The sequence below is a fragment of the Hevea brasiliensis genome, chromosome 18, assembly GCF_030052815.1.
Source record: "Hevea brasiliensis isolate MT/VB/25A 57/8 chromosome 18, ASM3005281v1, whole genome shotgun sequence".
NCBI classification, from domain to species: domain Eukaryota; kingdom Viridiplantae; phylum Streptophyta; class Magnoliopsida; order Malpighiales; family Euphorbiaceae; genus Hevea; species Hevea brasiliensis.
Window position 1 is genome coordinate 51331066 of NC_079510.1, and position 27314 is coordinate 51358379.

At 34.9% G+C, this 27314-nt stretch overlaps 2 protein-coding genes across 3 annotated transcripts; one reads left to right on the plus strand and one right to left on the minus strand.

Moving 5' to 3' along the window:
- The first annotated feature begins 544 nt into the window (after positions 1–544).
- On the plus strand, positions 545–5849 carry LOC110638385 (tobamovirus multiplication protein 1). The gene is made up of 11 exons (XM_021788937.2): positions 545–949; positions 1588–1678; positions 1772–1824; positions 2009–2101; positions 2243–2314; positions 2890–2962; positions 3106–3151; positions 3295–3358; positions 4012–4065; positions 5209–5286; positions 5370–5849. Exons 1-11 carry the CDS (start codon positions 800–802, stop codon positions 5460–5462), a joined length of 867 nt encoding a protein of 288 aa, XP_021644629.2. The 5' UTR covers positions 545–799; the 3' UTR covers positions 5463–5849.
- Positions 5850–6657: 808 nt separating this feature from the next.
- LOC110638378 (derlin-2.2) lies at positions 6658–11139 on the minus strand. 2 transcript variants are annotated; one of them, XM_021788930.2, is made up of 7 exons: positions 10990–11139; positions 10746–10887; positions 9854–9953; positions 8167–8381; positions 7989–8072; positions 7718–7771; positions 6658–7143 (listed from the first exon to the last, which is right to left on the minus strand). In XM_021788930.2, exons 2-7 carry the CDS (start codon positions 10842–10844, stop codon positions 6961–6963), a joined length of 735 nt encoding a protein of 244 aa, XP_021644622.2. In that variant the 5' UTR covers positions 10845–10887; positions 10990–11139; the 3' UTR covers positions 6658–6960. The 2 variants fall into 2 exon arrangements, with proteins under 2 accessions (XP_021644622.2, XP_021644620.2); XM_021788928.2 differs by having other exon boundaries at positions 10746–11127.
- Positions 11140–27314: the final 16175 nt, after the last annotated feature.

Here is a 27314-nt window from a genome sequence, read left to right on the forward strand (position 1 = left end):
GTATTGGACGTGTCAAAAAAATAAAATCAGAGGCACCGGCAAACCGCCCAATGCCACGTCGAGCCGTGAGAAATTTCGCGTGACAAACAGTTAAAAATTGTACTACCTCACGTTCTTTCCCCTACGTCCGCTGGTGGCCCCACAAGATAGGAATCTCCCGCGGCATCTAATCTCTTCAGCCAAATCATGTGATGATAAATATTGTCTAATTTTTATACTATCCTTTTGCCCTTTTTAAAAAAATAAATTCACTTAATTTGTATTATAATATATATATATTTCTTTTTTTTGAAATTAACATAAAAAACACATTTAAAATTATTCTATATATAATTTAATTTAAATTTAAAAAATTATAATTCTAAATATCTTTTGTTTTGAAATTATCTTTACAATTGAATTCGCGAATTAAATTCAAATTTAACCAAACAATAAATTTGCCTCCTAAAAACACAGTGGCGTTTTCGAAATTAAGTGCAAAGTCCAAACCCAAAAGGGACAACTACTATTAATTAATAGTACCACGTGGAGTAAAATATGTAATGCAAAGCTACTGAGTACAACCTCCAAATCTCATCATCCGTCGTCAGAATGGACGCTTAGGTGTTGAATTCCGTGGACCGTCTGGTAGAGCTCAGCGAAGCCCAATAGTTGCTCTCTTTCTTTGCCTTTGAATTTCGCACTATTTTTCTATTTTACATTTTTCTTTGGGCGCCGTGGTGGTGGTGGGGCGTTTGGGGGCGAAGATTTTGTTTTTGGCTTGTCCCGGACTTTCTCGGGAAAATTTTAGACGTTGAGAATGACGAGAATGCCAATGCTTTTAGTTCCTACGGAAATTATTGGTTTGGTTGGGGACTGGTGGGATGAGATCAATGAGTCGACTCGGTGGCAGGATGGGATGTTCTACGCTCTATGTGCTGCTTATGCCCTTGTCTCCTCTGTTGCTCTGGTCTTTTTCACTCTCTCTATTAATTTTTTTTTCCTTTTATTTTGCTTCTTTATTTGAGTGGTTTATTTGGATCATGATTTTTTTCTTTATTTTGCTTTCTTATTTTCTTTCTACTTGAATGCTTGAATATTGGCATTGTGATGAAGCAAAAATATTGTATTTTTCCTTAAAATTCCTTGAATCCATCGTCTTCTCTTATTTGTTAAATTTAGTTAGTTCGTATTGATTGGCCTGGAATTGAAAAATGTGATACTGTTTTTCTTTTTTTTTTTTCAAACAAGAAAAGTTAAACTATCATATCAGAAGTTCCCAAAGCTTCACTTATTGGAAACCTGTTAATTACTAATTAATCAGTTTTATTTCTGTCTCCTAATCTGTGTAATATAATTATTTTTTTTTCCTCTAATTTTATAGTGGCTAATGCTTGAATTTTTGATATTTCCATGGTAAATAATTGAACTATTTGAGTTCCTTGGGTAAAATTCAAGTAAATTAAACTTTTAGACAGTCTTGTTATTGCCTACTTTAGTCTGCCTACATATGCTATTTTGTGGAACTTTCTGCTTTTATGGTTTGTTGGTTTTATCTAATAGGTACTGAGTTGAGAAGGCTTTGGTATATGTCTATTTGATGTTCAGATTCAATTAATAAGGATTGAATTGAGAGTGCCCGAATATGGTTGGACAACGCAGAAAGTTTTCCACCTTATGAACTTCATTGTGAATGGAGGTGATGCTTAAAAGTATCGGTGATGTTCTTATTCTCATCATAACTTTGTCATTGGAGTTCTAACTTTTTCTTTTGGATTTATATATTTTTCAGTTCGTGCAATTTTGTTTGGATTTCACAAGCAAGTGTTTGTTTTGCATCCCAAGGTTAGTAGCTGAAACTTTAAAAAACATCTGTTCCACATCTAGACACACTCTTGGTTTCATTTACTGTTTGAACAAGTGTTGTTTTGTAATAATGTTCATGCATAAAGTTGGTTTCTGCATCATATAGCATCTAGAATGTCTTACACTTTTACACTAACATATTGCTAGTGTCTCTTCAACCCAGGTGCTAACATTGGTATTATTGGATCTTCCGGGACTTCTCTTCTTTTCTACTTACACCCTGCTTGTCCTATTTTGGGCAGAGATATATCACCAGGCAAGTACTTATGGGAGTTGGTCTTTCATGAGTGGTAGGCTATGTACTTGCATGCTTTTCTCAGTTGCTCATGGAATTCTTTTTTCATTTAAATTTTAAAAAATTAATAAATTCTGAATTTTTGCCTTTTTTGACATCCAGGCAAGAAGTTTGCCAACTGATAAGCTCAGAATTGTTTATATTTTAGTCAATGGTGGAATTTACTTCTTGCAGGTATGCTTAATGTTTCAATCTGTTTTACTGCCATGCATGTACAGAGGCCACCACTGAATCTTCATTAGCAATTCGTTGCATTTTCATCTCATGTTGTCCCATGGAAATCTAGCTTCTATCAATTTCCTTTACATTCTGTGGATTATTAATTTATGTGCTGAGGGACCCATGTTGAATCATTATAAAACTAGTAAAGATATAACAATCAAGAATTTCAAAATTGTGCTAGGTTTGGGGAATCAGTCAAATATTTATCTTGATGCATATCAACAACTGCTGTATCCAAGCCTATGTGGTATTCAGGACTTCCTCCTCATAGACACACATTAGATTGAATTCTTTTGATTATTTGCCTAAGCCTTCTTGTTCTAGAGGGAGTATAGATGTAGCAGTTGTGGGGAAAGGGTTAGGACTATCATAATGGACTCATTATCAACTTAACTGTAAAGATAGCCATCCATGGTTCTTGTCTTCCTGATATGAACAGTTAACAGGCACTGGGAGGTCCGTTACTGGACCTTTTTATTGTGTCATATTTTTGTAAAATGCCTTACCAAATTGAGATTTTGAATCAGGTTTGCATCTGGGTATACCTTTGGATACATGACAACAGTGTTGTTGAATTCATTGGAAAGATTTTTGTTGCAGGTTAGATCTTTTATCATGCCATGATAAGTTCGATGATTTTGATTTTTGAAGATTGAAGTCTCTTTCTATATGTTCTTGAATACTAGATATTATTTCTTTTATTTTAACATTTGTACATATCTAAGTATTTTTTTTTTCTTCAGTGGTATCAATTATAGCTGCATTGGGTTTCTTGTTGTATGGAGGAAGGTGAGTGTTCTCTATAATACTAAATGATTATGGTAATTATACTTTATGGAGCTGTCTCAGCTCTTTTGCTGATGTGAAATTCCCTTTGTTTTCTCTTGTTATTGTATCTTCTCCCTGTTAATTTTCATTTACAATGCGTTCAGATTATTTTTCATGCTGAGACGCTTCCCTATTGAATCTAAAGGGAGAAGAAAAAAGCTCAATGAGGTTTGTTGCCTTTCATTTACCCTTTGCCTTACATTTACAGTCATTAGTAGTCTTTCTACCTCCCACTAGATGCCATAAAAAAGTGTCATGGGGGATGAATTCTGTGTATATTGTTTTGCAATATGAAAATGACAGATCCCATGTTACGCTTTTTTTAAAAAAAAATGTTTTACCACTTATGTTTGAAGTTCTCTCAGAAAATCAGTAATGTTAAGTGATGGCAATCATTTATTATCACACTTTGCAAGGAATTACTTCCTCATATCTGGATATGCATGCATTAGAATTCTAAATAATTGGAGGATCGCAAGATTGAAATGTTTATCTCGTCTCCATAGGAATTTGGAAGTCCTATGGAGTTGCTTGTGAATTCAGTGCTTTTGATTGTGTATGTAATCTGTAGGGCATAAATGTTTGGTATCAGAGGTGTGACTTTGAATAAGGTCATGCATGAATGGTATAACTATAATATGAATAATATGATATAAATCATTATTATGAAACACTATCACAAGCTTTGAAGAGATATCACATATAATTTGAATTGGGAAAACTAATTGATCTTTTTGTTATTATAGCAAAAAATACAAGAAAATAAGAATTATTATTTGAGTTTAAACTACATTAATGAGATAATATTTGCTCTGTTGCAGGTTGGATCAGTTACAGCTATATGTTTCACATGCTTCCTCATAAGATGTTTTGTGGTAAGCTTGATATAATAGTCTTCCTTTGTTGATTTTTATGAAAATATTTTAGATATGCTAACTACAAAACTGTAAATCAAAGAAACTGCTACTTACCTATTGTATGTCATTGTCATCCCATTTGACTAGGCAAGCTGTCAATGACAGTGGAAAATGACATCCAGAAATGTTATCTTCAGGCACATTACAAATTTAAATAATTTCTCCAATACATCTTAGTAAATTACTAAATTATACTGATAAAACATCAAGCAAATATTTTTTCCATTTGTAAAAGAATGAATAAATTAATTAATCACCAATGCAGACATACACAGGCACATATATGGTGCAGAAGCTTCCTGGTCTTCTTCTTGATTGATCAAAGATACTTAAAAGACTTTGAAAAACACTCACTTTGAAAAATCACTATAAATTCTGAAGTTAGTATTCAGTTTGAGTATGGCATATGTGTTTTCAATGATATGAAAATATATGGGCAATGCACTGTACTTGAGACAACTGAATTGAGGGAATTAGTTTACTACACTTTTATCTTAACAATTCTTGTTGATCAAGATTTTGCTTTCACAAAGCAGACGTCTTTGTTACAGTGGGAAGCATAAGATGGGGGGTACTAAATAATTTTTATGAGCTCATCCATGGCAGTGTGAAATGTTGAGACATGCAACTTTTCTCTAATGAGACAACTTCTTGTTAGGAAGTTGCTTTAAACATTCTCGTCAGATTGTACTTGATGAGGGTTCCTTCTTTGCATTGAGGTGATGGAGTATAAGCATCTGTGATTTTTCCATATAAAGTGGCTGGCAATTAGGAAACATGTAGATGGCCATGGTTGAATTGGTGGTTGAAATGATGATATCCTGGGAGTAAGGTGGAATTATGCATAGCCAGAGACGCAAAAGTGGAGGCATTCTTTAGATGCTTGAGAAGAAGCACTGTGATTATACTTAAATAGTCGTGATACTCACCTAACGTGATTTATATAATTTTGATTAAGATAATTGGTTGCTCAAAGAGTATCTTGTAGTTCTCCTGGGATGAGAAGATTAGGGCAGCTGTATGGCAATAATGATGTAACATTTCATTTTATCATATGATAGATTTTTTTGACGTGCTTTTAACTTGATTCTCAACCTGCAGGTTCTTCTTTCTGCTTTTGATTCAGATGCATCACTTGATGTTTTGGACCATCCAGTTTTGAACTTGATCTATTACATGGTATTCTTGGCTTGTTATACATATGATTAAGCTGGGCTACTCCATTGTACATGTAACTTATGTTTTTCTATTCAATTTGACAGCTGGTCGAGATTCTACCCTCAGCTCTAGTGCTCTACATCCTGCGGAAGTTGCCTCCCAAGAGAATATCAGCACAATATCACCCAATTCGTTAAGTGCAATGTTTCTTTGTTCTGGTGTATTTTTTTCATGGTTTGAAGTAGGTGATATTGGAGCTAAGCAGGACAGAGCAGAGCCAGACAAACAAATCCAGATGCATTCTGGTATGGCTCATGATAGCGGCAATTCTTTTTGCATGTATATTACACAGCCGTTTGCCGCTTGCTTAAGGGAGGGTATTTGAGTTGATTTCTTAATAGGTTATATCGGCTTGAGGTATTGGTTGTTTGATACCTTGTATGAATATTTTTTACAAAATTTGGCGGAAGGAAAATTTTCTTTAGTTTGTGGTAGTTACTCTTCAGTCTGTTTTTAGGCCTAGTTTAATGTTAATGTTGCTTGGTGAACAGTTGATTGAAATAAATTTTTTACTTTTATTTTTCTTTTCTTTCCCCTAAATTTTCCCCGATCTAAATTGATTGGTTTTCAAGATTAATTTATTCAATTCGATTTTGATAGATTTTAATTTCAAATTGGATAAATCTGCTTTTAGTTTCGAATTAGATGATAAAGAGACTGTTAATCTTTCCTATTCTGTTGGTCTTTCCTCATTGGTTTGCTTTTTCCTCCATTTGGGTTCCCTCGCCAATTTAATCACATTAAGATGTATTTTATATTAATAATTGACGTATTGTTATTATTATTTAGTCTTTGGAAAATTGAGCAGCAGGCAATGAAGTGACCTTGAAGACGTTCAATTTTTTTTGAACAAAAAAAAAAAACTAATCTAGTTATTGATTTACAATCGAGTATGATTAGGACCTACAATCTATTGAAACTAAACAAATGGATGAAAATGAAAAAGGTTAACCCAATCAATGGACACAATTTTTTTATGTTTAACCAAATCAAAGTCATATAAATATATGTTTATAATTTATTAACTATAAATATTTTCATATATTTTGATTTGAATTTGATTGGCAGCAAGAATAACCAATATCGTTATAACCAATCATGTTTTTTTAGAGGAGAGTTTGAAGAGGTGAAGACTCGATCCTGAACTTGTTATGTAAATAATATTCTTTTAGCCAGTAGATCAACCCAAGCTAGACAACCAATCAATGGTTTGATTATAAGAACATGCTTAACGATTTGATTAACCAAACCATAATAGCCATAAAAGCAAAATCATATTTTCACCTCTTCGGTCCACGAAGGAGTAAATAGAGACTATAAAGAAACCAGAAATTCAGAAAGAGAACTTGGCTGCATGAGTTTCAAAAAGGAAAAGCCAGGCAGCAACAAATGCACAAAAACACCCTCTATCAACTAGAACACTAGAACCTTCCATTCTTGATATAAATTACAAAAACTCGTCTCTAATCCAAGTTGTGCATAGCTCCATAGCAGGCAATATCATATACATAGTTAACCTCTAAAATGAAGACATGTCAGGACAGATATACCAAAGAATTGTGTCAACTTTATGTCCCCTAATGGCACGAGCTGTCCAATGCAGCCAAAAAGATGGCTCATTAGCCTACGGTCTGATCAATCTTGATGAACCTCCTCTGCAGGTGGTGGAGCAAATCTCACATTTGCAGGTCGTGCCACTACAACAGCCTCATCAGCAAATAGTGATTTAATAAATGATGGGGTTCGTAGGGGCCGACGACCGGTCATTCGTGGATATACATCCTCAAGAAAATAGTAAGCATGGCCAGCTATCATTCCCTGAAACACAAAGTAATATTGTTAAAAATAAGGAATGTAAATACACCAGAAGAAAAGGCAGCCAATTTGTAAGATATTGCTGTTGAGAGAGATTTACTCAAAAGGGGAAGGAGTGAAGCATATTTCTTACAGCATTTTAAGTTATATTAGCTTTCTTTTTTTTTCTTTTAATTTTATCAGTCCTAGTAATATTTTGTGCTCAGGAAATGACTGAAGAGTGAAGACTACTGAACATTTGCACTTCTAATCTTTATATATTTAAGTTGTGACTTGTGAACACTCTTAACCTACCAATGGAAGAAATGTCAAACTTGTTGCCACAAACACACTAATCAAGTTCATTCATCCCAATCAGACAAGCCATATCATAACCCATCAACCGTCCATACACTCGGGACTCCATTGTTTAGAATTTTGCTCAATGGCCAAGCAATGCAACGTTTGTTTTTTAAATGTAGATTGTGAATTAATGAGCTTGAGAGCACATGGTTAAGAATTTCCCTAACATGCACAGATGATTAATAAAAAATGGAAATATTGATGTTGAAGGGAATATTTAGTAAATAAAATGCACCAGTAGATCCACCCAAGCACTAGCACCAACAAGGACAGAGAATCCCAAAAGAACCTGCATGAATACAAACAAATTCTTACACTTCCACTGAATACTTTCCAAATCATTAAAATTAAAAAGAAAAAAAAACCACAATATTAGATTAGGCTCATATATCAGGTTAACTGCGAGTGAGTTGGAACTTGGAAGGGCAATAGTGGATGTCCAAAATAGTACAAGTTTAACTATTATAACCACACTAGCAAATAACAAAAAGAGGAAGTTAACTCGCCCATGGTAGGTAAGCTGCTGTAAAAGTAAAGAGGCCCAAGAAACTCATGTGGATAAATGGATTTTGCTTGCTCCAGACATAAACCTGCAAATATGAAAAAGTAAGAAACTTTGGTGAAAGATCAGTTACAAGGAACTACCAACAATAACATGCCATATGTAGGCAAAGACTAACTAACCATCATGAATGTCAATGAATTACTAAGGAATATGATTTTCGCAAATGATTCTGACAAATAGGGTATCATTCCCCCAAGAAGAACAATGCCAGTCAAAACAGTGGCACCGAATAAGAGCATGTAAAAGAAGTCTGCAGTCCTCCCCCTGAAAGAGTTCTCTTCAAGAAGTTTGCAGTATCGAGCAAGAAAGAACATGTGGAACAAAAAGTCCAGATCTGGTATAATGAAAAGTCATATTAAAAATAACAGAAATTAAAGTAAAGAAATAATTTGAACCACGCATACACATTATGCAGATTAGAACATGAAACTCAACATTTGCCATGATAAAGCAAGTTAACATGGCAAATAATAAGATGATAAAGAGGCTTTCAACTAAAAGAATACTTCAGGAGCAGTGCTTCACAGCAAAAAAATCCATAACATGGAAGTACTTGGTGCACATAGGCTATAGGGAGCAATTATATGTTTCGCATGAATGTGCACCTCTGTGTGTCTCATGCGCGTATGACTTTTAAGTGTGGTATATATCAAAGGCGCCTGGGGAAACTTCTGAGAATTCATTCTTGGCAACCTAGAAAGAGGACTACTACTATTTCTTTTCTTACACCCTGCAAATCTAAAGTTATGTTTGAATAAATCAAAAAACTACTACCACTACCACTACCACTACTACTACCACTACTATTAACAGACATCATAACAAACACAGTTTTAAAAGAACCACCACACCAATGCAACTCGCAAGAGATGGGGATTGAACTACCCTTTTATATATTATTTGCAGTTTGATTTCAAGCATCTGAAGATGTAAGGCTCTAATTAAATATCTGATACAAAATTACCAACAGTAGAGAAAGGAAATTATAATGCAAATATAAAGCATTATTCCAAATGAGCCAAGTAAATACAATTAGCATACAACAACTAAGCCTTAACCCAAGTGAAGTATGTTAAATTTGTAACAAAAAAAAAAGATCTGGGGATCACTTCTCGCAGCTTTCACTTTATCTAATGAGGCATGTAACTTAGGCAATGTCAATTGACAAAATGTTAATTCTTTGAAAATAGTGAAGCAAAAGTATTTTTCAATGATAAAACAACAGCAAATGCACTTGAACAATTAAATTTTGCATTTGTATAAGGAGACAATAAAAGTAGGATGAATTGCTTTAACATGAGTTTAAAATTTGTACCATGCATACAATAGAAATAACTTTATCTATAAGCAAGCAATTACAAGTTTGTTTATGATGGAAAAATCTACATTGTAAAGCTAAATACAGGACCTCCAAATCCACAAAGGCCTATTACAATATGTCCAAAAGTCCCATCTTTCAAAATTCAGGGCGACTGGGAATCTAGATGAGATGTTCACAACGTACATCCCACACCTCAATGCACCACATATAACAAGAGAATGAATGTATTTACAGATCCTAAATCTTGAACGAGATTTGATTCTATAACCATGGCGGTTATCAAAATGCAAAAATGAGTGGCTGAATTAAGAAAAGATACATACTAGTATGAAACTTTTCTAATTTTGAAACTAGAGATATCGAAGAAACACATCAAAGAAGCAGCACTTGTCCACAAATTCCCCTGCTCTAGCACCATTATTCTCATCCCTATAACAACAATAATGCAATCATATATCATTTAAATCACAAAGTTTAAAATGTACCCATTTTCCGGAAGTACAGGAAGTTGGTGATAAGACGCCAGAATTGATAATGCTTAACCACAAGTGTAGGATGCAAGTACAGATTATGAGGAGATATTATCTGCAAAAAAGCAAAAATAAATAAATAAATAAAAGAACTAGGTACTAAAGCTTTTAAACCATCCAATTACACATTCAGAGGATCAAATTGATAAAAGGAAGAAGTAAACAGTATCCAATTGAAATTTCAATGCTAATAGAAATATAACCCAAGACAAAAATAAACCCAACATAAAATCAGAACAAACTAATCAAGTACAATAGCCCCAACTCCAAGGGATAGCCTGATAGAAGTGGATTTAATCTCTGTATTGTTGATAATGGTTCTAATTTGAAAGCTAAACCACAAGAATGGTATTTTTCCTTCCTTACTAATCCTCTAACCGCAACATGGATAATTTGCCTTGAACTGAACTCTGAGCTTAATACAGTGCGGGAAAAATGCCTGTTATACCAATGGCCCCAAAAAAAACCCTCAGTAGCCCTTGTCATTAATAAGATATAACAAAGAAATAATTAACAAAACTTTCAAAATGCAAATAATTAGTTAATAGCATCAAAAATTTGAGCTATAAACCCAAAAGCACATAATAATTCACATTGAACATGAAAAGGAATAGCTACAATTTGCAAAATTAAAACAAACCCAAGTAGAAGTCAGCTAAAGTCAGCTAAAAACATTAATACCCGTTTGTCTAGAAATATAATTATCAACGATTATAAAATAAATGCAAAAACCTTATAAACTCTTTTAATCCAAACAAATATTCAACTCCAATTAATAATAAAAAGGGGAAAAAAAAAACATAAAAGAAGCTCGTCATAAAGGATTAAAGGGGTAGAAGAAACATACATCTAGGGAACAACCGATGGTGGTGACAATAGCTGCAGTAAGATACGAGCGGGTGATGATAGGCATCTGCTTGTACCATTCCTCAACTGCTTGAGCCATAATTACAAATTTCCTATAATCTCTAGTTAATAAAAGGGTTTGGCTAAAATTTTTGAGATTCAAAAAAAAACGTAATGACTTAGTGATTAATAACAATCCTTCAGAAGAAGAAATAGCAAAAGGGATTTCGAAGATCGATACACACAGTTTTGGAATAACAGAAGGAAAGAGGAGCCAGTCGCAGGACAGCTAACATACGTGCGATGTATGTACCCAACCCCAGTCTGCTATCTCCGTCATGGCCAAAAGCATATTTTGTGCCCTTAAAAGTCGATTTTCCCCGACTTCAAAATTGAAATAATTAAATACTTAAATTTTTAAATTTATAATTTAAAAATTAATTTATTATAATAAAAATGGGTTAAATATACTTAATTTTTTAAATTTAGAGGTAATTTGGTTAATATTAAATTGAGAAAAAAATTTTGATTTTTGTTAAAAGTTCAAAGCAAAATATGCTTTTTGACCAATTAATTGTAGTACAACAGTCAATATTATTCATAATTAAGGGAGACTTTGTAGTTCCAGTTTCGATTTTTCTGAATCTTGAATCAAAATTAGCCCAATAGTAACCCTAATTTAGTATACCTAACAGATGTGCATGAACAAACAAAATGAGAGATTCATGTCTTCTATGCCATTGGAGTACCATATTTTTTCTTAAAGGAAATCATTCAAATTGTACTGAAAATAATATCCAGAATCCAAATTGTGTGATCAAATTTTTTAAATAATCAGCGAATAAATCTTATTCTCTCTACAGAACTTCTCAAAATTAAGAGGCATATATCTAATTAAATTCTTATAGTGAAAATCTAAGGTGACATTAGCAATCAATTTGATTTCTAATTTATTAAAGCTAATGGTAATGTCTATAATCAAATGGTTAGTTAACAATGATTGCAGTTGTAATGTAGACCATGGAGGTAATAGTTGTTTACAATGAAGGCAATTTGTCTGGGATGATTCCAGAATATCATAGAAATCCAACAGTTCTTTATCTTAAACGGAGGATTCAGCAGTTGATTAAATTTGTATTAGTATATAGGAATATGTTTATCCAAAATAATATTTAGGAATATGTTTATCTGAAATTTAAATTTCTTATGATAAGAGATGGGCGAGATTATTCCTTTTTTTTTTTTAATGGATGAGTATTTTTTATATATATATATATTTAGCTTTGATTGTGGCTCGAGCTCGAAAATTCTCGGTTGCAACTGAGCTAAAGTTGATTGGTAGGTAAATTGATATTTTAAGAATCTGTCTATAAAATTTGTAAGAAAAATACACAAAAAAATAAAGCATAATGCATAAACTAAAATAAAATAGTGTGTTGGGATTGGATGAACTACCCAATCCAACCTAGCTCTAAATTGGGCTTCATTTTAGCCTACTTCGCTTCTTACATAATTTGGGCCAAGAAAATGTAATTTTCTTATACTGATTGTTTTCTTTGTTTAATAGTATTATTAAATCTACTATACCAATAATTAAGCTTTTAACTTTAAATTAATTAACATTAATTATATAATTTTTTTTCTTTTTAATTTTAATTAAAATCAATTTACATTAATATTTAAAAATTATAAATATTTTTTATCACGACTCAATTGCACAGATTGAACCGACACTAGGACTTGAGTCTGCATAAAGCCCCTGAAACCTATAATAAGTCTTTCTATTCTCAAATCCATAACTAAGACCCAAAAATTGAGGCACAATATATAAATAAAATAAAATAAAATAAAATATTTTATTTTAATTCACATAAACTAAACTCGATGATTATCAGCTATTAAAGCGAGGAGAGCTCAGCTTAACCTTATTACTATCATTTACAAATTATTTATATATTATAAAAATTTTCATTCTGTCAAAATTAAAAACTCAATTTAACACTGTCTCTAACAATATCTATAGTACTACTAATACATACGGAGTTCTATATTATAAATTTAGAAAATAATGTTACAAATAAATAATTATTAATAAACCTGCGAAGAAAATAATAGGTTATGCTGAAAAATAACTCCTCCTGTATCATGAAAAAATAGGGTGAATATGAGTAGGTGTTTGACTCATAGAATGAGATGTTGCTTTCACATACAACTTCTATAAGTATATAATTATAATGCATCATTAGAAATGAAATGTATCATATTCATATAAGTCATACAGATCAGGTCAAATCACATTCAAAATAATTTGGAGCACTCACCCACCCGTGTCAAATCCATACTCACATATACATATATGGGGAGTTGATTCCCCTATACAGTTCTTGTAGTTTCAACCTCTGCCAATGAGATTAACTAAAAGCCGGACTTTCTCTTATTATCTAAATGCGGGGGCCAGCGAGATCAACTCAAGCCTTGCTTATCCCGACTTATCCATAATAAGGATCGGATCCAAGTGAGTCAAGCTCAAATCGTGTTTACCCATCTTAACTATATCCACATACACACCAACTCACACAAAGAGTTCCAGATCGTCATAAAATAACAACTACAACAAATATCAATAAGTACAAAAGCAATAAAAGGCGTGCATAATATTTAACTACATACATATGTGTATAAGTGATGCATAAGCATGCATTGAATACATAATAATATTGAAATTATAAATAAAATTAATATCTATGTAACACCCCTGATTTTATATATTATTATTGGGCTTCGTGTAGGTATCCTCAATTCGCGAAAATTTGTGATTGTAGGATCTGTGAATTTAGGCGAACAGACTAGCTACCGGAAAAGTCTCCGAATTGGATCGAGGTTTTGGCTACCCCACCATTGTCAGGCATCCCGAGCGCGTTCCCGAAGTCGGAATCGGCAAAGGTAAACCCGAACCTTTCTTTTTCGTAATTTTCTAGTGCTTAAATAGGATTGAAAATCCATAAAATATTCGTGGTAGCTTAGAAAATTACGATTCTTTTTGCAATAGCTTAGTAATATTTCTAAGGACCGCGGGGCAGAGTTTTATAATTTTTAGAGTTTATTTGAGCAGATTTTGCAAAAATGATCAATTATAAGGACTAAATTGAAATTTTACATATTGTGATGAATGATTGATTTGATGGGCCCAGGAGGGGCTGTGTGATGTGATTGAGTTGTGGATGTATGGATTGTGAGTATAGAAGTGCGTTTTTAGCCCTTTTGCAGGTTGGGTAGGTCCTAGGTATAGGGGAGACTCTGCCGGATTTTCGGCACGACTTAGGACGTAATTGGTCTTTTTCTTTATTTGTATTGAGTCAGATTGTATTAAATAAATGTAATATGATTGTCGGTGAGCGGATGACCTTCTTCCTCCGCCCGCCCACGATAATTTGTCGTCAAGTCTGTGAGTAAAATATTAATTTTAATTATAATTTCGATATTATTATATGTTCAGCATGCCCATGCATCACTTATATGCATATATTTATGTAGTTAAACTCTAGGCACGATTTATGTTGCATTCATAACTGTTGATGTACCATGGATGTTGTTGTGGTAATTTGGAGGCGGTGTCGTGTGTTGGCGTGCGTGTGTTGTGGTGTGGACTATGGATAGGGCCGGGGTAGTCACGCCTTGAGTAATTCGCTGGGACCCTATCCTTCGAGGGGTAGTCACGCCTAGAGTAATTCGCTGTGACCCTCGATTTGGTTATTAAGTGGAAGTCCGAGCTTGAGTAATTCGCTGGCACCAGGTTGGATTTAAGAGAGCTGTATAGGGGATCAGCTCCCATATGTTATGATTGATACTACAGGGTGTGTGAGTGCTCCAAATTACCTTTTTGATGTTATGATGTGAAAATGTTGTGTATGTTGCATTTCACTCTACAGGGTGCATTAGTTTTAGATAGTTATAGAGATTATGGTTAAAATTGATATTTTACTCTCTGAGTCGAACGCTCACTCCTGTTCAAAAATTTTTACAGGCCACAGGAGGATATTTTGTTCTGGGTTAACCTGCCTTTTTACCTCGCAGGTTGTTTATCAATATTGTGTAATTTTAATTACTCCTAGAATTTTCGCATGTGTTAGCAGTAATTATTTGAAATTGGTCTGTAATATTATATTCATGTTGGACCTGTAAACTTAATATTTTAAGTCTGTTTGATGGATTGGATGAGGGAGCTGAGCTCCCATTTATTATTATGTTGATGAGTATGTGGAGGGTGAGCTGAGCTCCCCAATGGATTGTTTATTGTGTTTACAGGTCGGGTGAGTCGAAAACTCCCCGTTGGAAAGTCCATTTTATGGCCGGACTCTGTCCGTTTGTTTTCTTGATATTGGGCCCAAATGGGCCTTAGAGTTGGGTTAATGAATAGTTAAGGCTTACTATGGGCCTCGGGGGCTTTAGGCTGGCCCAGGTCCTAGTGCCGGTCCGGCCCATAGGTTGGGTCGTGACAGATGTGGTATCAGAGCTTAGGCTCCAGATTCATAGGGAAAAATTATCTAAGTGTTGGGAAGAGTCTACTAGGAGTCACATGCGGAGTATAGGATTCTGTTTCGTCTTTTCCTGTAATTCTTTGTTTCTAGATTCTACGTTATATCTCGGGAAATATAAGATTACCTCAGTTAGTGTCTTGATTTTCGTGGAGTACACAGAAATGTGAAATAGAGTTAGTAGACATGTGAGGTCCATCATGAGGATACGTACTCCAAGAAATGCTATGTTTCTGTCTGTATGGGTTTAAATGGTGTGCCCATTTCGTGCAAGGCACGAGTACATAAACGTGAGTCTTGAAAGTATAGTTGCCCTAGATAAGGATGAGGATACCACTGCAGGCAGTCATCAGTGGATGACCCCGTCAGAATAAGTTTATGATAATAGAAGATTCGAGAGAGATAAGAAATTAGGAGGCCTAGTCGGTCCGGACGTATCGTAGTAACTATACAATGTTCTCGATGTATGCGCTCTGTAGCTGCGATTACTGATCGACATGAGATTATTGTATAGAGCTGCGTGCATCCCCGTGGTGCTCCATAATGAGGGTGTTTGCGGATGGCTTCTGTTTTGGTACAATTATGCCAGAACAGAGTTCTATATCTGCAGAGGAGTTGGGAACTCCTGGTTAAGAGTCTAGAGCTAGAATATCGAAAGGTCACAGTTGGGTGGTAACTAGAGTTAGTGACTCAGTTACCCTAGCATGAGCTAGAGTTACAGTAAGAGTTGCCATCAGACCAGAGGTTTCGGACTAGTTGCAAAGTAAAGTTGATACCTATAGAGTGAGACCATCTAGTCTTCGGTATGGAATTTTGGATGGTTTTTGCAGAACGATAGACGTTTTGCTTAAAACTTAGTGAGAAAAGAATACCTTGTGTGTATTAGCAAGGTGTAAAGTGCAACCCTACTACCTAGGGAAGGTCGAAACTATGAATTGATGATTCACAGAGATATGATATGATAGGAGAGTCATTAATTTGACATGGTTTGGGCAAGGTGGTAAATGTAGTACCTTTGATGCAGCAAGTTAGGGTGTAGTCCTATCTTTTCAGAAGGGATCGAAAGTTATTACTAATAATGGTGACCAACCAAATAGTGCCCCAGATGGGACTGTAGAGTGTGGTAGAGAGTAGTTGGCTCGGGTATCCTGGAGAGGATACAAGTTCCATTATAGGAATCATATATAATCAGATCATGATGGATGTAAATCCTTTGAATTGGATGACAGGTTTGGGTGCCCGGAATCTTAAGTTTTGGGCTAGTTGAGTAAACATGGAAAATAATAATAATAATAATAATAATAATAATAATAATAATAATAATAATAATAATAATAATAATAATAATAATAATAATAAAATTACTGCAAAATTAGTTCTCGAGGTAGTAAGGGTATTATGTAAGCTAAAGGATAAGAATAGAGATCATACAATAAAAGTATGACTGTAATTTGCTGAGTTCCTTTCTAATTTCAAATTATTCAAAACAATAGTATAATCTAATTATAATAGTGTTAAGAGTAATAAATTAGCGAAGATAAATCACAGAAGGCCAATGGATAAAGAAAGTGCAGAATGAAAGTTTGGGCAATTGATTGCAGATGCAATATAATCTAAATGCTAGTGGAAGTACTAGCTAGAGTGGTCAAATGACCAAATCTGAGTAGCACAGACATATGATAACGCGATAGAGACTCTAAAAGATATAGTTAGCAAGTACAGCTATTATGTTAGGAAGAAGAATGGAACCAGGGATAGAATAGTCAAGTTCTATTTTGGGTAAGACAAATGAAATAAATGAAAGGACAACCTAAAGAGCGCATAATAAAAGGAACAAAGTTAAGATATAGGATAGGCTAAGTGTTATTCTTGGCAAGGAGAATGACAAGGATGGAAAACCCAAAATGGGATCACATTAGTGAGAAAAGTGATGGAGGTATGGAATACAATAATAATGAGTAAATGTTAGAAGGTGTGCGATGGTATTGCGGACTACCTAAATAGGTAGAGAAAGAGAAGTTAGTAAGCAGTAAGTTGAATAAAAGTCAGTCTAAGGGATCAAATTAATGACCCTAGATAAGGGTGGAATTAGTGTTGGAAGAATTTATTAGTGAGAGAAATCTTTCAGGAATCAACAAAAGTTAAGGGCACAATATAAACGATGATAGATATGAATCATAGGTCGAGTATAAGTAAAGTTAATAAATTAAAAAAAAAATATTATGGCAGGAAGGACGATGGTACAGTAAAGGGTTCATGCAGATGATACCTTATAGGTAGAGCACAATTGTGCTAGGAGATGATGAAATTTGAAGAGAAAGACTAAGAAACATAGGTTAAACATTATTATATGGACAATCGGGCGTAGTTGAATATAAGAGGATATTTTCTTTCTTTTCAAGTTTAGCTTGTGCTTTTGGTTCTAGAAGGTTATATAAGGAACAGAAACTGAGACAAGGAGACCTAGTTATTGAGAGTTTGGTAGGCACAAATTCATACATAATTTCCTGATATGAGAATGACAGTAAGTGCATACCTAGTGTTAAGTATGAAAGGACGATCAGAGTAATGACAGGAGTTAAATTGAGATGGCTACTAAGGCTTGCAACTGTTTTAAACTATGAGCTGGAGGAAGTACTATTTATGGTTGAGATTCAATAGATGAAATTGTTGCTGATGGGTAATTTGAGGTTGAAATTTAGAAAGCTATGGGCAGTATATATGATTATATTAAGGAGAATGAACACGTGAAGTATCTTGTTTGGAATTAAGGCATGACACATATTTCCTACAGCCGTGTTAGTTCAGATGGAACTTATAGTTTATGGGGCTCATATTCATCCAGGATAAGCAATTTCCTACTAAGGCTGATAGGGAATGATAATGTTCTGATAGTTAAGTTGGAAAAAAGGTGATACAAGAAAAATTTTCTATGGGTAATTATAAGTGTTACATAAGGTGAAGAATGTGCTGGTAGGAGTAAATCATAGGGTTAGAATTCTTGAAGTAATGAAACTAGTAATCAAGATAAGACTAAGAAATAAAAAGAAAGTTAAAGTTGATGATGGGATAGACATCTTTGAAGGAAAAGGTGTAAGGATGAGATAGGACTAAAATTAAGGAATAAGTACAGCAGGTTGAAAAGATACTAACAATACCAAAAATAGGAAAAGGGAAGTGGATAAGATGCAAAGGACAGGAAGAGAGCTCGATAGAGTCAGTTATAATGATGAGGATAAGGAGTGTCTAACCACTGCCCCTGTGTTGGCACTACCTGTGAGTGGTGAAGGATACACCGTGTATTGTGACGCCTCCAGAGTTGGCCTTGGGTGTGTTTTGATGCAGAATGGAAAGGTAGTGGCTTATGCTTCAAGGCAGCTGAAGAGGCATGAGCAGAACTACCCCACCCATGATTTGGAAATGGTGGCTGTAGTCTTTGCACTGAAAATCTGGAGACACTATCTGTATGGTGAAGTGTGCGAGATATACACCGACCATAAGAGTTTAAAGTACATCTTCCAACAGAGGAATTTAAACTTGAGACAGAGGAGATGGATGGAGCTTCTGGAAGACTATGATTGCCCCATCCAGTACCACCCTGGGAAGGCCAATGTAGTAGCAGATGCTTTAAGCGTAAAAATCTTACAGCGCTTGGCACATTTCACAGAGAGAAGAGACCGTTGATTCAGAGGTACATGAGTTGATGGATCAAGGTTTAGTCCTAGATCTATCATATGAGGGGGTATTTTTGGCTCACTTTTGGTGAGGCGGACTTGAGGGACAGAGTTAGAGTTTCCCAGCACAGAGACCAACAATTGATGAAGATTATAGAAAGAGTACAGCAAGGTGAAGGTGGTGAGTTCGGATTTGCCAATGATGGCGCCCTAGTGCAAGGTTCTAGGATATGTGTGCCCGATGTGGACAACCTCAGAAATGAAATCATGCGAGAGGCACACTACACACTGTAAAGTGTCCACCCAGGTTCCACCAAGATGTACCATGATGTGAAAGATAGCTATTGGTGGAATGGCATGAAGAGAGACATAGCAGACTTTGTGTCCAAGTGCTTGACTTGTCAGAAGGTGAAGTTTGAACACTAGAGACCGTCAGGGAAGTTGCAAGAGCTCCCTATCCCAGAATGGAAGTGGGAAATGATCACTATGGATTTTGTGACTGGGTTGCCTCGTACCACGCGAGGATATGATTCGATATGGGTAATTGTAGACCGCTTGACCAAATCAGCTCACTTCTTACCTGAAGACTACATACTCGTGGCACGATGTCCGGCTCTACATTCGAGAAATAGTCAGATTGCATGGAGTTCCGGCTTCCATAATATCTGACAGAGGGCCCCAGTTCACTTCTCGGTTTTGGAGAAAGTTGCAGGAGGCACTTGGCACACAGTTGAACTTCAGTACAGCTTTCCACCCTCGCATGCACGGACAAATTGAAGGACAATCCAAACACTGAAAGACATGCTTCGCATGAGTGTTTTGGATTTTGGAGGTCAATGGGATGATCAGCTAGCTTTGGTGGAGTTTGCCTACAACAACAGTTATCACTCCACCATAGGAATGGCGCCCTATGAGGCACTATATGGAAGAAAGTGTAGGTCTCCTCTGTGTTGGACAGAAATGGGGGAAGCGAAGGTGCATGATGTAAACCTAGTGCAGTACACTTTAGAGATAGTTCCTTTAATCAGGGAACGACTGAAAACAGCTTTCAGTAGGCAGAAAAGTTATGCAGACCCCAGACGGAGGGATGTGGAGTTTGCAGTGGGCGACTATGTATTCCTGAAGGTTTCTCCAATGAAGGGAGTCATGAGATTTGGAAAGAAGGGCAAGTTGGCACCTCGGTATATTGGACCTTTTGAGGTTACTGATAGAGTTGGAGCAGTTGCTCACGGTTGGAGCTACCACCCAACCTCTCTCACGTTCATCCCGTGTTTTACATCTCCATGCTCAGGAAATACATTCCCGATCCTTCTCATGTACTGCAGCCGGATGTGATAGAGCTAAAAGAGAACTTGACATTTGAGGAGCAGCCTGTAGCCATAGTGGACTACCAAGTGAGACAGCTGAGATCAAAACAGATCCCTATGGTTAAGGTTTTGTGGAGGAGTCAGTCAGTGGAAGAGTGCACCTGGGAGTCAGAACGGGACATGCGTAGCAAGTACCCTTATCTGTTCAATGTGCAATCATGTACTTTATTCTGCCTTGTGTAAAATTCGAGGACGAATTTTCTGTAAGGGGGGGAGAATGTAACACCCCTGATTTTATATATTATTATTGGGCTTCGTGTAGGTATCCTCAATTCGCGAAAATTTGACAGTTGTCCGGATCTGTGAATTTCCGGCCAGACAGACCAGCTACCGGAAAAGTCTCCGAATTGGATCGAGGTTTTGGCTACCCCACCATTGTCAGGCATCCCGAGCGCGTTCCCGAAGTCGGAATCGGCAAAGGTAAACCCGAACCTTTCTTTTTCGTAATTTTCTAGTGCTTAAATAGGATTGAAAATCCATAAAATATTCGTGGTAGCTTAGAAAATTACGATTCTTTTTGCAATAGCTTAGTAATATTTCTAAGGACCGCGGGGCAGAGTTTTATAATTTTTAGAGTTTATTTGAGCAGTTTTTGCAAAAATGATCAATTATAAGGACTAAATTGAAATTTTACATATTGTGATGAATGATTGATTTGATGGGCCCAGGAGGGGCTGTGTGATGTGATTGAGTTGTGGATGTATGGATTGTGAGTATAGAAGTGCGTTTTTAGCCTTTTTGCAGGTTGGGTAGGTCCTAGGTATAGGGGAGACTCTGCCGGATTTTCGGCACGACTTAGGACGTAATTGGTCTTTTTCTTTATTTGTATTGAGTCAGATTGTATTAAATAAATGTAATATGATTGTCAGTGAGCAGATGCCTTTCTTCCTCCGCCCACCGCCACAAGAATTTGTCGTCAAGTGCGTGAGTAAAATATTAATTTTAATTATAATTTCGATATTATTATATGTTCAGCATGCCCATGCATCACTTATATGCATATATTTATGTAGTTAAACTCTAGGCACGATTTATGTTGCATTCATAACTGTTGATGTACCATGGATGTTGTTGTGGTAATTTGGAGCAGTGTGCGTGCGTTGGCGTGCGTGTGATGTGGTGTGGACTATGGATAGGACGGGGTAGTCACGGCTTGAGTAATTCCGGGACGTTCCTTCGAGGGGTAGTCACGCTTGAGTAATTCTGGGACCCTCGATTTGGTTATTAAGTGGAAGTCCGAGCTTGAGTAATTCACCGCACGGGTTGGATTTAAGAGAGTCAGATAGGGGATCACTCCCAAATGTTATGATTGATACTAAAGGGTGAGTGAGTGCTCCAAATTACCTTTTTGATGTTATGATGTGAAAATGTTGTGTATGTTGCATTTCACTCTACAGGGTGCATTAGTTTTAGATAGTTATAGAGATTATGGTTAAAATTGATATTTTACTCTCTGAGTCGAACGCTCACTCCTGTTCAAAAATTTTTACAGGCCACAGGAGGATATTTTGTTCTGGGTTAACCTGCCTTTTTACCTCGCAGGTTGTTTATCAATATTGTGTAATTTTAATTACTCCTAGAATTTCCGCATGTGTTAGCAGTAATTATTTGAAATTGGTCTGTAATATTATATTCATGTTGGACCTGTAAACTTAATATTTTAAGTCTGTTTGATGGATTAGATGAGGGAGCTGAGCTCCCATTTATTATTATGTTGATGAGTATGTGGAGGGTGAGCTGAGCTCCCCAATGGATTGTTTATTGTGTTTACAGGTCGGGTGAGTCGAAAACTCCCCGTTGGAAAATCCATTTTATGGCCGGACTCTGTCCGTTTGTTTTCTTGATATTGGGCCCAAATGGGCCTTAGAGTTGGGTTAATGAATAGTTAAGGCTTACTACGGGCCTCGGGGGCTTTAGGCTGGCCCAGGTCCTAGTGCCGGTCCGGCCCATAGGTTGGGTCGTGACAATCTACTCACATATTAGTCGATTAGACTTCAGCTGATATGGCTGAGAAGATGGTCGGTACCGATTACCTAACCATACACACTGACTTCTATTAAAAGACTGACAAAACTAAATAATTGATTTAAACTATAAAATCAAAATAGTTCTTAAGATCTTGTTAAAATTTCGACATAGTTTTCCTTACACTTAAAACCTAGCCAACCTGCAAAATGGTTCAAATAACACTTATAGAATCGCACATCTTAACCCAAAATAGTTCCTAAGTTTTCTAGATTGTTGTTTTTTTTTTTTAATATTATATAATAATATAAATTTAAAATATCTCACCTATTTTTAACATTAAAATAAAATAATATAAAATTAACTCAAATAACTAATAATAAAAAACAATTAAAATATTCATTTATTATATTTAACTCAATGAAATAATTAAACTAAATTTAATTTAATATAATAATAAATAAAGCCTTTAAATTTAGTTTGATATAATAATAATAATAATAATAATAATAATAATAATAATAATAATAATAATAATAATAATAATATCAAAATACTACATAAAATTATGAAATTTATATTTTAAAAATTCAGGTTGTTACAATTTTAATATTATTTAATTTCACATTATTTTAAATCTTTCATTTTTTTCCTCACTATTTTTATGATTAATTTATTACACCACTAAATATAATATACAAAATAACCCTTACACTCCAAATATATGAAAAAATATATAAGAATATTTTCATCTTAAAAGCGTGTAGTGATGAACAATAATAAAGAACAATAAAAAAGGAAAAAAAATAAGTGCTCAAATTCTATTAATTCTAAATTGTCAATGTCAATAACAATAAGCTCTACTATAATACCCTATATTACATAGGCGTTTATAGTCTAATAACTAATCCCATTAGTATTAGAATTAGGGAACCTAAAATAAGAAAACACTAAACTAATACAACCTAAGAAAATAGTAAACCTAATAGAACATTTTAATTATTCCTACATAATAGAATGAGCCATATATCTAAAATAGATTAAGGAGAGATTGTCGCATGTCCATTCCTTAGATATTAGAGTATACCACTTAAAATTTTAATATATTTTATTTTCACCTGTTAGCTATATTTTCATCATCATCATTAATAATAATAATAATAACAATAATAATAATTAATATAAACTCAACTCAACTCAAATCAACTCAATTAAGCCTTTATCCAAAAAATTTGGGGTCGGCTATATGGATTCGTTTTCTCCACTCTGAACGATTTTGGGTTAAATCCTCATAAATATGTAATGCTTTTAGGTCATGTTGTACTACTCTCCTCCAAGTCAATTTAGGTCTACCCCTTTTTTCTTTCTATCCTCTAATCTAATGTGCTCTACTTGTCTAACTGGAGCCTCCGTATATCTACGCTTCACATGAGCAAACCACTTCAATCTCGCTTCTCTCAACTTATCTTCAATTGGCACCACTCCTACCTTTTCTCTAATACTCTCATTACGGACTTTATATAGTCTAGTATAGCCACTCATCCACCTTAACATTCTCATATCTGCAACTCTTATCTTAGATACATACGACTCTTTCAGTGCCCAACACTCACTACCATATAACATAGCCGGTCGTATGGCTGTACGGTAAAATTTTCCTTTCAATTTATTGGGAATCTTACGATCACATAAAACTCCCGTGGCACGTCTCCACTTCAACCATCCGGCTTTAATCCTATGATTAACATCCTCCTCACATCCCCCATATACTTGAAGGACTGAGCCTAGATATTTAAAGTGATTACTTTGGGGCAGTATCACTCCATTCAAACTAACTCCTTCCCTATCACCAGTTTAGCCTTCACTGAACTTGCAATGCATGTATTCTGTCTTCGTTCTACTTAACTTAAAACCCTTTGATTCAGAGTACTTCTCTAAAGTTCTAGCTTTCTATTGACTCTTTCTCGTGTCTCATATATCAGAACAATATCATCCACAAACATCATACACCAAGGAATACTCTCTTGTATATGTTTCGTCAGTTCCTCTAAAACTAATGTAAAAAGGTAAGGGCTTATGACTGATCCTTGGTGTAATCCAATTGAGATCAGAAAATCTCTTGTGTCTCCTCCCACTGTGCGCACAATAGTAGTTGCTCCTTCATACATATCTTTCAATACTTGTATGTACCTAATAGATACCCTCTTTTGTTCTAACACATTCCATAAGACCTCTCTTGGAATACTATCATAAGCCTTCTCCAAATTAATAAAAACCATGTTTAGATCTTTCTTCACATCTCTATATTTCTCCATCAAGCTTCTAATGAGAAAGATCGCTTCCATAGTTGAACGACCGGGCATGAAACCAAATTGATTAAGAGAGATAGAAGTATTATGACGTAGTCGATGCTCCACAACTCTCTCCCACAACTTCATAGTATGGCTCATGAGTTTAATTTCCTTATAGTTTGAGCAACTCTGTATGTCTCCCTTATTTTTAAAAATAGGTACTAAAATACTCTTCCTCCATTCATCATGTATTTTCTTTGAGTTTAGAATCTTATTAAATAATTTAGTTAACCATGCCACTCCCATATCTCCCAAATACTTCCACACTTCAATTGGTATTTCATCAGGTCCACAGGCTTTATCCACTTTCATTCTCTTAAGTGCTTCCTTTACTTCTAAAGATCTAATCCTTCTAGTATAATTCACATTCTTTTCTATTGTTCTATAATCTATATTCACGTTATTACTATTTTGATTATTATTAAAGAGATCATTAAAATAATTTATCCATCTTTCTTTAATGTCCTTATCTTTCATCAACACTTTTCCTTCTTTATCCTTAATGCACTTAACTTGATTGAGATCTTGACATTTCCTTTCCCTCCTCCTTGCTAATCTATAAATATCTTTCTCCCCTTCTTTAGTTTCAAGTTTCTCATATAACTTTTCAAAGGCCTATGCTATTACTTGACTAACTGCCTTTTTTGCCTATTTCTTTGCTATCTTGTACTGTTCATATGCCTCATTATTATCATATTTAGGTAATTTCTTATACCATTCTCTTTTTCTCTTCACTGCCTTTTGTACTTCCTCATTCCACCACCATCTCTCTTTTGAGGGTGGTCCCTATCCTTTAGACTCTCCAAGTGCTTTTTTAGCTACTTGTCTAATCTTTGATGCCATCTGTATCCACACATCATTAGCCTCCATATCCAGCTTCCATACTTCGGACTCGAGAAGCTCATTTTTGAACTTCACTTGCTTTAGTACTTTGAACTCCCACCACTTTGTTCGAGCTACACTATTTCTTCTGACCTTACTTGAATTGTTCCTAAACTTGACATCCAAGACCACCAATCGATGTTAACTTGTTAAAGCCTCTCTTGGAATGACTTTGCAATCCTTGCATAGAGCTTTATTTGTCTTCCTAGTTAAGAGGAAGTCGATTTGGCTTCTATGTTGCCCACTTTTGAAAGTCACTAAATGTGACTCTCTTTTTATAAAGTAGGTATTTGTTAGTATTAGGTCGTATGCCATAGCAAAATCCATAATGCTTTTTCCCTCCTCATTTCGACTGTCAAAACCAAAACCTCCATAAACATTCTCATAACCTTGTCTATCACTTCCTACATGTCCATTCAAATCTCCACCAATGAAAACATTCTCTTCTTTTGGTATGCTTTGCATTAAATCATCCATATCTTCCCAAAATCTTTGTTTACTCTCACTGTCTAGTCCTATTTGTGGGGCATAAGCATAACTATATTTATTGTTTCTCCTTCTAGTACTAGCTTTACTAGTATAATTCTATCTCTTACTCTTTTCACAGCTATTAATGCTTATTTCAATGTCCTGTCTATGATTATGCCCACTCCGTTCTTGTTTCTCTCATTTCCGGTAAACCACAGTTTGTACCCTGAATTACCCACTTCCTTACTTTTCTCTCCTACCCATTTAGTCTCCTGAATGCAAGCAATATTCACCCTTATCCTTTCCAAGTTATCCACAAGCTCCATTAATTTTTCTATAAGTGATCCAACATTCCAAGTACCAACCCTGATCCTCCTCCTATCCTGCTCCTTCCTAATTGGTCTCCTTCTATGATATCTTCTATTGTTTTCTATGTCTATCTTGTGTTCTGTTCCACTATTTATTCCACTATCTGTCCTATGGACTAACTTCTTTACCCACACCCGTCCATGATGTGGGAACTCTTGCTCACTTAACACCACACCCGGGCACTAGCATGGCGCGTCGCTTTCGGTGAACGCCCTACATCATTGCATATTTCTCACTACACCCGGGCTCCAATGTAGCGCGTCGTTAGTAGATGACGCCCCAACGTTTATATCATTTGAATCCATATCATAGGGTGTGACGAAATTTTTACGCTGGTTGTCACCTACCGCAACCCTCCTTCTTTATCCGGGCTTGGGACCGGCTAAGCGCAAACTACTTAGGCGGAGTTAATAATAATTAATATGTACACATTAAATATAATTCATTAGTTTTATTATCTATTAATTAATATGTGACTTTAATTTGTAATTTCCTACTTACTTTATATAACTTATTAATAATAGTGAAGTAAATTTTTAATGCATTTTATTTTTATTTTTTAATATCTCTTATGTGCATATTAATTCATTTTTTTATATAAGTTTCTTAGCAATAATTCGACAATAAAAGATTATATAAAAAGATTTTAATATTAAATTAAAGATTCATTAGCTTGATAATTTTTTAAAATTATAACTAACACTATCTAATTAACTAATGCTATATATTTTTCTCTCTTCTTGTGTGAATAATTATATGAAATTAATAAATATAAATAATTAAAAATATTAAAAGAATAATGTGGTATTCTTTAATTTTATATAATAATTTAAAAATTAAAAAACCTGCAACTATAATTGGTTAATAAGAAATTGCCACAATGGAAGTCCGAAGGTGGAGTCCGGAAATTTTTTTTGAGGGGGTCGCTTATAATAAATAAAAATAATATAAAATATTAA